General features: G+C 39.5%; 1 protein-coding gene and 1 pseudogene across 1 annotated transcript; one reads left to right on the plus strand and one right to left on the minus strand.

The window, feature by feature from the left end:
* Positions 1-1,040: 1,040 nt before the first annotated feature.
* Positions 1,041-3,570, minus strand: LOC137292056 (uncharacterized; annotated as a pseudogene).
* A 2,243-nt stretch (positions 3,571-5,813) lies between these two features.
* LOC137290693 (diphthine methyl ester synthase-like) lies at positions 5,814-12,974 on the plus strand. Its single transcript, XM_067821775.1, has 8 exons — positions 5,814-6,057; positions 6,412-6,472; positions 6,592-6,655; positions 7,153-7,261; positions 8,133-8,253; positions 9,284-9,323; positions 9,508-9,614; positions 10,581-12,974. The coding sequence occupies exons 1-8, from the start codon at positions 5,923-5,925 to the stop codon at positions 10,805-10,807; spliced, it is 864 nt and encodes a 287-aa protein (XP_067677876.1). The 5' UTR covers positions 5,814-5,922; the 3' UTR covers positions 10,808-12,974.
* Positions 12,975-13,601: the final 627 nt, after the last annotated feature.

Genomic DNA, 13,601 nt, shown 5'->3' on the forward strand with positions numbered 1-13,601 from the left:
TTGACGAATAATTGACGAGTGACATTGGCGTAGTCGTGAGTATCGGGTACTGTTGGGTCCGTCTTGTCGAATTGAGGCTTCACTTGCAATTAAATGTCGACTTCACTCGCAATCCATCGTGGAAAAGTTAACTACCGACGTCTTCAGCCTGACCAGCATTACCCAACAAAGATAATGGCCGTTATGTCATTGTGACAGGTACATACCATATTGTGTATAGAACGGCAGTGTACAGGGAGGCAGGAACGCTCACAGATATACTTATGTCACGCTGTAAGTTGGACCATTTTAGGTGGATGTAACGGAAGAGGTCAAATTGTTAGTACTTACCGCCAGTGTGAAATGTATCTTGTAGCTCTCACTGTTGACTTTATGGAATCCAGAATACGTATATCATGCGTCCTCATATTGGCAACCATAAGTATCCAGTGGTGACTAGTGCAGATCGACAGAAGGACCTAGTGGTATTCTGCAAGTGGTACCTATATCGAAGTCAAAACTCATTACTGTCAGAGCATTTATTTATCACCTTATATAACCTCAGGTGAATTTCATAACTGCAAAAAGTTACATGTAAAACGACGACATATGCCAGATGATACTTACCTGATTGAAAAAAAACAGAACGTTGAGCAGAAAACTGTTTCTTTTAATACACCAAGACTATGTCAAGTTATCCATTCTCCGTTAAATTGCAACATGATTTGAATGCCGATAGCGTTGACAGACATAACAAGGACAGTTCATGCTTCTCTAATTGTCATACTTAAAACAAAGTTACGTGAACGTTCTTGACATTTGAATAGATGTAATCATTTTGCTGACTCTCCAATAGTTGGAGTATAAATATCAAATCGTCCCATAGTTTTCCTAGAATGATTACACTCCCATAGTTCAAGAAGAGCCATGACCCTCCCATAATACAGCAGGATTTGCACAAAATTATGTTGTGACAAATTCCCGGACGACCTTACACCAGGGAATGCGTTTTATGTTCTCAACTGTCTTAATAAATAACAATAGATTATGTCATGGCCGGTATAACGTTTATTCTCAACTCAGAATGTCAGCGACAAGACAACACCGTCCCTCAGAACAAGTTTCAAATCACGTTCCTTTTCCGAAGCAGTGCCGTCATCACTCTTGTTGGTGGTGGTCAAAACTGGTGCGGCTGTTGGTGACGGTGCCGTGTCTGTCTCAGTAGGCTTGCTGACTGTCGATAGAGCCGCGCATGTACTTTTACTGGACTTCCTCTGAATGACACCATCTACGCGGGCTTCCATCTCTGCTGAGGTCCTCTACAATAAAGGAATGAATTATAGGTTATGGAAATAGTTCCCTTGAGATTTTTCTTATGCGCACACTGAACGATTTTCATTCTTTATATTTCGGAAAAGCAAACAATACAAACAACATTCAAATGTATCAGCTAGCCATGCCTTGTAGCTTCAGATTGCCAGAGACTTGTGTCCTGTCCTCTCAGCTATCAGCTGCTTGTCTAGGCCAGAATCATAGAGACGTGTTACTGTAGTCGCCCTCAGTGAATGATTTGAATAAAATCCACCAAATCCTGCCATTTTACACAGTCGTCCGACAGTGCCTCTCAAAGGGTGCAACCTAACCGGAATATCTGCATACCACGCATCTCTTCGAATAAATTTCAGAGGCCTCAAGTAAAATGCGGTGCACTTTCCGTCTTTAGGTCTTAAAATAGGATCAATTTTCAAATGTAATTACCATAAACACACGTTTCCAAAGTGTGAAGGGAGGGAGTTTAGTTTTACGCCGCACTCAGCAATATTCCAGCTATATGGCGGCGGTCTGTAAATAATCGAGTCTGGACCAGACAATCCAGTGATCAACAACATGAGTATCGATCTGCGCAATTGGGAACCGATGACATGTGCCAACCAAGTCAGCGAGCCGGACCATCCGATCCCGTTAGTCTCTTACGACAAGCTGAGTCGCCCTTTATCGCAAGCATGGGTTTCTGAAGGCTTATTCTACCCCGGGACCTTCACGGGTCTCCAAAGAGTGAAACATAGTATAGTTAAAGTGATTAATGATACTGTCCCTTGCATAGATTTAAGCATCTCATTTTAATTATGCGTTAGTGAGTGAGTCTACTTTTACGTCGGACTCAACAATATTGTAGCGTCATGGCGGCGGTCTGTGAATAATCGAGTCTGGACAAACAAGTGATCAGTAACATGAGCAATTGGAATTAATATACGATTATGTGCGTCAAACAAGTCAGCGAACCTGAACACTCGACCCGTTAGTCGCTTCTTACTAGCAAACAAGGATAAGATGGACTGGAGCAGAAAGAGTTTTACGAGAAGCATGCGCTGTATACGGCAATGACTAAACCCATTTGGTTTGTAAAAGGTAGAGCAGATGAAACTAATTCTGCGCGTAGCTCATAAGACTCCGACGTCTATACAAACTATGAAGATATATCAGGAAGCATATTTTCCTGCCAAATCCATTGATAACTCACATGAGTGACACGTATTTTTCATAAAGCTGGACAAGGCACTAAATTCTGGGAGACGTAGACACATTTTCTTTGACACTTTCGATGTTTTAAGCCACCTCTTTTGGTTTTCGATACATCCTCCATGTATCTGAGACGTTTTGACCCATCTACACCTACTGTTATTTCGAACTGTGAGTTTGGACTCGTTCTGAGATACCTATGCTCATCGCCTTCTCTAGGAGCACAATTGAGGCCAATGAGGTACATCACTGTATCTAATAGCTGTTGCGGACTGTGCTCCCCTAAGATCTCCTTCTCCAACAACACGTCCTCCTTATCTACACTGATCACTTCAGCCTGTCTTTTCTCTATTCCAATTCCGTGTCTAGCCAGCGACTTCATTCTTGCATCTAACAAAGACCTTAATCCCTGAAAGAAGTAAGACTCGAAAAGGTTTAAATGCGTCCATTTCTTCTGAGAAAGAGAAGAGACAATTTCGTAAAGCGTATTTCCACGATATTCCTCGCCCTTCTGATTTCTGACCTCAGCTATGAAAAACATCAAGTTTTATTTAGTTCAAATTCCTTCTGAGCCAGTGGCATAATGCCAGGGTTTAAATCCATATCCTCTCTCCTACCCCTCTTACGCCGTTCTCTCACCCACACTTGATACAAACGAAGTGCCCACTTACTCTTGCTTTCAGTATTCGATGAATATGCTGAGTCGCACAATTTCTTAATGTCAAAATCTGATGCTGGCTGGCCAAACCTTGCTGAATTAAAATCTACGCTATGTTCTGGAGTTTCAGGTGTCGGGGGTTCCTTTCACGTCACTTGCGGGGGAGGGTTACAGGGCAACATATTAAAAAGGTTGGATTCAATCTCTTGGCTTGCTTTGTACAAATCAGTATCAGAACCAGAAGAAAAAGCTTCAAGATCAACCAGTTCACATTTTCCCACGTCAAAGTTAGGAAGTGCATTATAATTACAATCAGAATTTAATAACATCTCAAAATCTGAATTAACGTCAACCTCAAAAGTGTCTGTGAAACGGTGTTGTGTAACAAACACGTCGATGTCGGAATCACTCATACTGCATAGGCCTACCGCGTCCCACGATGTTCACTGATGTACGTGTCATGATGTACGTGAATATATAACCACCGCCCTCCCATAGTTGAGCACGTTTATTTGCGTGTTTGAACGACACTTTTGGTCATGGCCATGTACAGCTAGAACAGTCCTCCATTAGTTTGGCTCGTGAACGGCCTCGAACAAGCTTCACGTGCGAAAATAATAGCGAGGTTTCGGACATTCTCCTATACATAATGCCATACATTACTGTTTCTCCACATGCAATTAATACATCTAATTATAACTAAATTCATTCTTCTATTTAAAGGGATTCAGCATGAACACATTTATGGTAACAGCGTGTGCGTGCATGGTGGGCGAACTGGTTGAGGCACCAGGCTCGTGATCTAGCAAGTTTGAGGTGTCGGTATCGAGCCCAACTATACTGACGCTTTAAGTGTTGTCACAAATCCTAGTGTACAGTACACGACCCTGTACGCTTAAAAGAATACAAGAATCCGTTGGCAGATGACCAGATGATGGACAGTGAAATACGTGCAAACACTTAGTTACGGGTTCAGGAATGCGCAGTAAAATTGGACAAAGCACTGTATGCGTCCCAGCTGATATATGCTGATATATAGCAATTGTATCATTATTAATATTGTGTCAGCTCATTCTATACTTGCTTGTATCTCTATATTTTAACATGGGAGCGACGTTCGTCCATTCATGACTTGTATATTTTCATGAATAAAATATGTTTAAAGAAACAATGCAATGCGCCCGCCCCAAACCCCCAGACACAATACATATTATGAAACTGTGAAAATATAGACTTGCCACATATTCTACACTTGCATGGGTTTTCTTGGACATATTTATGTATTTTTGGGTCTGTATGACAGATTATGGATAGCTTATACGCACTACTTACCTTCTATAATCAATACTCTAGTGTCGCACAAGATACCTACTGCAGCGGATACCTTTGTATAACACCAGTTTAGGCTGCAGAAAAATAATTAAACGTTTCTCGGGCACATGTTTTTCAAACGTGACGAGGGCGGTTGGACCTTGTTTTTTAATTTTTGATAGAAAAAAAGGTGACGAGAGAGGGAAACGTTTTTATTTTTTCTCTCTCAGAAATACCGCTTGGAAAGTTTAGCACATGTTAATGAGTTGTAGATTCAGTACAACTCGTTCTTACAGACACTGATTCTTATAGTGGACAAATGTATGAACGGGACGAGGCAAAGTCAAACTTATTATTTTTAAAATGACAATAAAAATTGTTACGCTCACAAATAATATTTCACTCTTTTATATAGCCTTAAAGTATCAACATGTCTGGTTCAGTGCATAACTAATGCCCAAGCTGATACCAATGGATCAGTCCAGAGGAATCAATTAGACAAACGGTTATGTTTATTCAGTATATTTATTACAAGTTCAGCAGAGATATAAGAAGAAAGTAAGTAATAAATAGTAAATAATAAATATGGTACTATGTTCATCATGACCATTCGTGACATATTAAGCACAGCGTTTCCACAGAATTTACAAAACAAAATATTTGTATCTCTAGCATGTACTACTTATGGCCATTATCATTATAACTGATCGTGTACATTCTTGACACTTTAAGCACTGGATGTATATGTAAGCCTGATACAAGACCCCTTCATCTTGTGAGGAGATTTTCAAAGGTAAACATATCATGGATTTGAATGAATATTGGTGGTAATGTCTGCTTACGGTTTGGTGAAAGTGCATTAAAGTACAAGTATAAACAGTAGCACTTTCAAAATTTAATAGTGAGTACTGTTAAGGTGGAGGCATGTTCTACTTTCCAACTGAGAAATGTATTCGTGTAATATGCGTCTCTCTCTCTCTCTCTCTCTCTCTCTCTCTCTCTCTCTCTCTCTCTCTCTCTCTCTCTCTCTCTCTCTCTCTCTCTCTCTCTCTCTCTCTCTCTGCCTGATTACATTGTGGAGATCAGTTCCGTAGCCCCTACTATTGGACAATATGACGGAATATCTTGATTGGGAATAATATGTAACTGATAATTTATTTAAAAAGACATTCGAGAACCAAAAATATAATATTGCAATAATAGAATACGAGACAGGGCCCAGTTCAATGTAGCGCTTGTCCTCCGACGGCACAAGGGCTTGTAACCGGTGTACAAGCGATCTACCAATCACAGCGCGTCTTGCAAAGCGGGGAAGGAAATTATCCAGTCGTGTATATTGTACCACAATATACACGACGTCGTGTATATAGACGATTCGAAACCAACTTCCTGTCATTTAGACATGTGCTTGTTATTTCTCAGACGTTGTTTTGCTTCATATTAGTACTTTGATCATGTTTTTTCTAGTTGGTTTGGGCTTGGGAGATGTAAAAGATATAACTGTCAAAGGCTTAGAAGTTGTTAAGAATGCTGAAAGGGTTTATCTTGAAGCGTACACATCAATCCTGACAGTAGGCAAGGAAGCATTGGTAACAATACTGGCTACATTGTTACTTATATTGTGTTGTTCTGTGTGATTGGCATTTTATTATTACGGTTATTCTATTATTGTATTGTGTTATTGTAATTTTATCATTATATTGTGTTACCGTTGTTTACAACATGACATGATTTTCATAAGTTTAAAGACGTTATGATAACCATTGCCGTCACAATATTCCGTTCGTTTTACCGGTTGTTTCTTTCTTGAACTGTTTTGCTAGAACATCGTTACCATTAACTGTAATTTAAGACAACTGTACAGTGTTGAGTTCCCAGATATACTCTACCTCTGTACGTAATATAATCGCAGACTAAAATGATGTAACAACGCACATTTTCAGGAGGAGTATTATGGACGAAAAATAATTCTAGCTGACAGAGACATGGTTGAGCAACAGTCAGGTAAATTTCAAATGCCTTGTTCATCAAGAAATAGTTTTACTGTTTTCACTTTCCAAATGAATTTTCACTTGATTAGTACAAAGCTATGTATTTTTAAGATTTGTTATCTCTGATTACAGATGAGTTGTTGGATGGCACCGACAAGTTAGATGTAGCGTTTCTGGTGGTTGGAGATCCTCTTGGGTAATATATATATTGAAGCACTGTCAACAGTGGATAAAAAAATATGAAGCACTCTTATCATTACCATTTCTGTCATGTTTATATGACACTATAGTGCTCATTCATTCAGTCACATACAGCTAGTCCTCTTAAATCAGAATAATTTTGTTGAATGATGCAAAGTATACTGTTATAGTTAAATATAAAGATTTTTATTCTGGTATGTTTGTCTTCTGATAGGGTTGTGAGAAAGTTAGTCAACAGAGATAAAGTAGTAAATATGTCGGCATCAGTATTGAAAACAGTGTTAGTGCCAGTTGTCAGTCACTTGACTGATCTGGCATAATTTCACTCTCTAGACCTAAAGCTGAGACTTTATACGGTTACTTTTCAAATAATATTCATATTTATTATATGTTTGTTTTATGTATTACAACCAAAATATTTTATGATATTTTTAGAATTAGTTGGAATGGTCCATACAATACAAGGTTTGTGATGTGATTCTTTGTTTACAGAGCAACAACCCACACTGACCTGATCCTGCGAGCTGTTGAGAAGGGAATACAATACCGAGTGATCCACAATGCCTCCATCATGAATGCTGTTGGTTGCTGTGGTTTGCAGGTGAGTGATCGTGTGAGATGGTGAAGATAAATGTGTTGGTGTAGCATGGTGCCCATTGAGGGATGTTTGTAATTAGTGGTGTTTGGGGGATGTGTATTGGCAAATGAATTGTGCTTCACTTGCTCTTGCAGGTGCTTCACTTGCTCTTGCAGGTGCTTCACTTGCTCTTAACCCTGATACGTCATGCTAATTGTGGCAAAATTAATGATTTGTCATAATAGAGTAATTACTCACCAGCTGTAGTGAGTGTTTGAGAGTAAGCATGGAAGATAGTGGCTGCTGATCTAGGCTCATGTGCAAAGTTAGTACAGTTCTACAGAAGCAAACTTCAAAGTACCACCTAGTGAGTGAGTACGCTGAACTAAGCATCACTCCAGCTGTATGGTCTGTAATCAATTGAGCCTGGACCATACAATCCAGGGATCAACAGCATGAGCATCAGTCTACACAATAGGGATACGATGACATGTGTCAACCAAATCAGCAAGTCTGTCGTCCCAGTTCTGTTAGTTTCCTCTTACAACAAGATCAATTCTAGCCTGAATCTTCAGGGGTCAGTACCACCTAGAATTTGATAGATTGCTCTCTCATCACTGTCACATTGACATGTAAGAAAGCGAGTCAGGAAATGTTAACTACAAGCATTAAAATGCTAATGGTAAAGCTGACATACAGTCAGCATGATCACTGCATGTTCAAATATTTCTTATCACCAGAAAGTATTTTTGATAAAATGTTGTACACAGGTCCTTCATTTCTTCTTGTGACAGTGCAGTAGGTTTTATTACAAACTTAAGTATCACCTGTGTTCATATATCATTGGTTTACACTTCTCTTGCAATTCTAGTGGAAGAGGTTTTGTAATTTCTAGTTATACAACTATGGTGAGGCAGTGTCGATTGTGTTCTGGACGGACACCTGGAGACCAGACAGCTTCTATGACAAGATCGCCATCAACAGAGACAGGGGGATGCACACCTTGTGTCTACTGGGTAATTACACAGGCTCTGAAAATATATATAAGATTTACTAAAGAAATTATTGAAATAAATCTATGCCTCATAACTGATTATTGTAGATACTTTGAGCAAAAGGTTGAACACCTGGTTTGCATTACATTTACAGTGTGAATAATGTGTTATTGGTATCCACTTTCTATTTTTTATACTCTTGAAAAGCAAGACAACTGTCTGCAATAACCAGCAGTTTATTTGATCCATTTTATCATTTTACAAAATTATGCTGGACTACAGTCATGATGATATGGTGTTCTAAGGGACATCTTTCAGTCCTTTATGTTACTTGATTGCCAGCACCACCTTTCAGTTCTCCTCTCTTTACTTTTATCATTTAGGAGTTTGAAATCAAATGTTCTTGCCTAGAAGTACCATGACAGTTGGTTATATTTAACAGATTTCCTTTGCACATAATTTCCTCTTCATTTGATAGTGAATGGTATTATTTTATTACATGTTTAATGTTGTTTCACAATTTTACTCAAGTTGTTTTTTATACTTGTTTTTTCTTACATATTGTGTACTTTGATGTACTAGTATGTAGCTCCACAGCTTGTGCTGAGAATGCCATGTTGTAAGGGACATAACTCTTTTGGGCCTACAGTAGTGATTCTCTGCAGCCAGATTCACCCGAAACTCCATAGTGTGATTTCTTCTGTGAAAGAAATTTGTCCAAACTATGTGGTCATTTGGGGCTTAGAGGTTTTCTGCTTCTGTGTTTGAATAGGTCATGATGTTCGAGCTTAATATGGAACTACCATAACAGTTCTGTGGTGACTGTAATGCCTAACTCATTTTTCTTTGTAATAATATCCCAGTAACATTACAGCAGGACATGGGCTTCATATGTTCTACCCCTGTGGGGAATTGAACCTAGGCTTTTCGAAGTAAGTTTTAAGCAGAGATCCTCTCGCTACACCTACTACCTTGTCTGATGTGATTGTCATCTAGATACAGTAACTCTGTCTATAACATTATATGCCACACTATTTGTCTTTTATTCCAGATATAAAAATGAAAGAACAGACTATTGAAAACCTGATGAAGTGAGTATTGTAGCTGTAGAAAACATACAATTTTATATGAGTTTCAAAAATTGACCTACATAATCATATATACATATTCATATATTATCATGTTTTAGCATTAAATATTGTTATCTTATATTGAGAAATGTGTGATGAGAAGAAATGCTTATAAAATACCAACATTCATGTCTGTCTGTTTCAGGGGAAACAAGATATTTGAGCCCCCACGGTTTATGTCTGTGAGTCAGGCAGCTGAGCAGCTTCTGGAGATTGTGCAGCGGAAGGGAGAGGAGGGAGGACAGGATCTTGGTGAGCCTTTCACATGATACACACATGCTGCCTACCGTATCGTATGTGTACAACATCTTATCATGGCTGTTCTGACATGCTTTTGGCGTGCATGCGTGTGCGCGCGTGTGCGTGTGTGCACTGTGCACATAGGGTTCTTGAACATGCCCTGGCTTGTGCTGCTTTTTGTGCTAGAACATTGATGGGACATAGAGTAAACCACTGGCCCAACACATTGTGGAGGGGGATAATGTACAATAAAACATTTGAACACTTAATTATGTTCACGAATGAGTGAGTGTATGAGTGAGTATTGTTTTATGAAACTTTTAGCAATGTTACACTATAGTCATGGCAGCGCACACACCAGAAATGGGTTTCACGCATTGTACCCATGTGAGACATTGAGCCACGGTCTTCGACATGTTGAGTGAACATTTTAACCCCTAGACTACTTACTCACAAGAGTGAGTGAGTGTGTTTAGTTTTACATGCTTTTTATCAATAATCCAACACTATCATGGTAGGGGACGCCAGAAATGGGCTACACACATTGTTCGAATGTGAGGAATCAGAGAGTCTGTAGTTCAGATCCCTTCATGGCAGTTTTATATGCATCACATATGCTATATAATATATTATTTTTCATATAATTAAAAATACAATGTGTTGTGATATGTCCTTGGTCATTGTCTGAGTCCCTGCTAGTCATTAATACCGACATGCATGTGGATCTAAGGGTCTGTTGATGAAGTGGGTCATTGGGGTAGCCAAGTGGTTAAAGCGTCTGCATGTCAGGTCGAACATCAGTGTTTGATTTTCCACATGGGCACAATATGTGAAGCCCATTTCTGGTGCTCACACTATGATATTTAGGGAACGGTGCTAAAAGTGGTGTAAAATCCAACTCACTCACTCACTACTAATGAAGCTAATTTCAGGACTCTAGTTCCATGTTTCATTGATGGCATGTTGTGGATGTTTCAGCTCTGTCAGAGGATACTGTGTGTGTTGGGCTGGCAAGGGTTGGGTGTGATGACCAGAAGATATGTGTTGCTACCTTGAAGCAGTTGACCTCAGTTGATCTTGGGCAGCCTCTGCATTCACTGGTTATTCCAGGTCACATGCACCCCCTGGAAATAGACATGTTAAATCTTTTTGCTCTTGATGACAGTGTCAAGACACATCTTAGATCCTGTTTACCATCCTCCTGAAATAAACTCAGTGTTTTGGAAGGAAATTTATGTTTATGGGCTTTTGCCCACCATTGTTGTGGGAATTAAGGGCCATTTTCAGTCGATAAAGAAGCATACAATTTTATGGATAGTAAATGTTTGTTTGTTGCTTAGAACAACATTTTAATGTAGATTCTTACACAGTTATCAAGTTATTCTTAACCTCATATGTATTGTTATTTACTCATGAAGATCTGGAATGCTTATCTACCATTTTAGCTATTCGTGGACCTCACACTTCACTCAATAGGCTGCTAAGAATGCAGTGTACACCATGACTGAACCTTAGTGAAATACTTTCTTCTTTGTAATCTTAATTTAAAAAAAGAGTAGTGAGTGAGTGAGTTTAGTTTTCCACTGTACTCAGCAATATTCCAGCAATATGGCGGCGGTCTGTAAATAATAGTCTGGACCAGACAGTCTAGTGTTAAATAACATAAGCATCGATCTGCGCAGTTGGGAACCTATGACATGTGTCAAACAAGTCTGACAGCCTGACCACCCGATCCTGTTAGTCGCCTCTTACGACAAGCATAGTCGCCTTTTATGGCAAGCATGGGTTGCTGAAGGCCTATTCTACCCCGGACCTTCATGGGGTCACATTCATACTGATTACAGATATGACAGTAATATGTAAAATTAGAACATTACATTTGATTGTGTCTAATAGAGCTGGACACCATGACGGCACCTAAATGAAACACTTTCTTTGTTGTAATTGTAATTTGGGAAAGAAGAACATGTAAAAGTCATATGTAACCAATACATATCATATATATGGGCGCATTTTGGGAGGGATTTATAAAATAAAGGTTTTGTGGGAACAAGTACTATAGTAGGATCATTTATTCTGGTGAGGGGGAAGAATACACCAGTGTTATGGATAGATGGCCCTGTTCTATATTTTTGTAACATCATTTGAAAAGTTATGAAATTGAACACAATGAAGGGGCTTGTACATGTACTTGATTATGTATGTGAAGGAGGGCCATGACAACATGATACATAAACAGGGAGGGAGGGCATGCATGGCAGTCCTGAGACTAGACCATGAACAGTTGGGGATGGAGGTGCCATGTGTACAGCTATATGATATACATAGTGACCCGTGAATATCTAGGTTAGAACTGATCATCAGTAACCTGTCCTTTTTTCGAAAAAGGTGACTAACAGGATCAGGTGGTCAGGTTGGTGGACTTAGTTGAGTCATGTGATCGGTTCCCAGTTGAGAAGACTGATACTCGTGCTGTCGATCAGCGGATTGTCTGGTCCAGATTCAGTCATTTGCACACTGTTGTCATATAGTTAGAATATTGCTGAGTGCAACATAAAACTATACTTGCACATTCGCACTTATTATACATATTTATGCAATAGTCAGGTCAATATTATTGTAGCGGCCACAAAACTTCCGAGTCCCATGCTGGGATTCGAACGACGGACCTTCTGATTCAAAGTCGGACGCCTTGTCCACATGACCAAAGAGGTTAAACCCCGGCAGCAAGCTGACAAGGTAAGGATGTCATCTTTGGGATGACTCCACGCCTTGCTACATACTCCCCCATCAACAGAAGGCACGTCCCGGCCGCGTAGTAGGGTACTGAGGCTTATTTTGTTCAAATTTGATACGAACTTGCTCAGCCCCACGTTGGGCGCCAATCTAGCAGCCACAAAACTTCCGAGTTACATGCTGGGATTCGAACGACGGACCTTCTGATTCGACCAGTAATAGTCACTCTTAATCACTGAGTTGTCTGGTCCAGACTGGATTATCTAAAGATTGCTGTGATGTAGCTGAAATACTGCAGAGTGTGGTGTTGATCAGCAAAAACAGAAGTGTATTTTACAGACGTGAAAGTGAACATTGAGGAAAAAGTAATTAGTTCCTATACAATCAGAGACTGGATATCTGATATGTACTGTAAATATTTTTTAGAAAAAGATGCGGTTCAACACACAGAAGATTGGGTGAAGGTATTGAACTTATAACTTGCTGAGGAATAAAGTTTAACACATGAATATATTTCTTGGATTCATTGTTTTAAATTTTTCTGTTATATATACTGCTCAAACGAAGTTGCCATAACAGATCAGATATAGTAATGTATAAATTGGCTGCTCTGAAATAAACGTTTTATGAGTAAAAGATTTTGTGGGTTAATGGAGTTACCCCCCTTTGTCCTGTCACATACCAACCCGGCTGTTACCGCTGAAAGACAATTTGAGTGAATTATTTTGTATGTACGAAATAATTTATAGTTCATCATTTACAGATCTAGATCTAATTGGATTTTTAAACTGAAATATTCATGTATGTAAAGCTATTATTAGAAGTTGCAGATTTGCTATGAGATATTTGTGTAATATGTGGCTACGGCGTTGATGTCGGTCGGCATCGTGTCTTCCTCGTGTTGTTGTATCCGGTCACGATACGTTCAGTGAGTCACCAACGAACACTAGCTCACGTGTCTTGTACTTGTAGTAACTTCATATGTGTAGATAAGTAATGGTTTCGCAGAAGTATTGTGTTGCACAGACAAGTATGTTTCAAAGTGTTTATGTGAGTGAATTCAGTTTTACGCCGCGTTTTGCAATATTCTAGCAATATGACGGAGGAGGAAACCAAAAATTAGCTTCGCACAGTGGAACCATGCGGGAAACCGAACACGGGTTTTCGTCGTGACGGGTGGACGCTTTAACCACAAGGACAATCCACAGCCCCGTGTGTGAGAGAGAGTGGGTGAGGCACGAGTAATAGGCGACACTGCAAACA

Source organism: Haliotis asinina, chromosome 7 (genome assembly GCF_037392515.1).
Source record: "Haliotis asinina isolate JCU_RB_2024 chromosome 7, JCU_Hal_asi_v2, whole genome shotgun sequence".
In the NCBI taxonomy this organism is placed as follows: Eukaryota; Metazoa; Mollusca; class Gastropoda; order Lepetellida; family Haliotidae; genus Haliotis; species Haliotis asinina.

What these genes read in the sequence shown, in the direction of transcription:
- LOC137290693 (XM_067821775.1), top strand. Translation starts at nt 5,923, where the DNA reads ATGTTTTTTCTAGTTGGTTTGGGCTTGGGAGATGTAAAAGATATAACT. An exon ending in TTGGTTGCTGTGGTTTGCAG is followed by an intron (nt 7,262 to 8,132) that starts GTGAGTGATCGT and finishes TGTAATTTCTAG; the next exon opens with TTATACAACTATGGTGAGGC. An exon ending in ACTATTGAAAACCTGATGAA is followed by an intron (nt 9,324 to 9,507) that starts GTGAGTATTGTA and finishes TGTCTGTTTCAG; the next exon opens with GGGAAACAAGATATTTGAGC.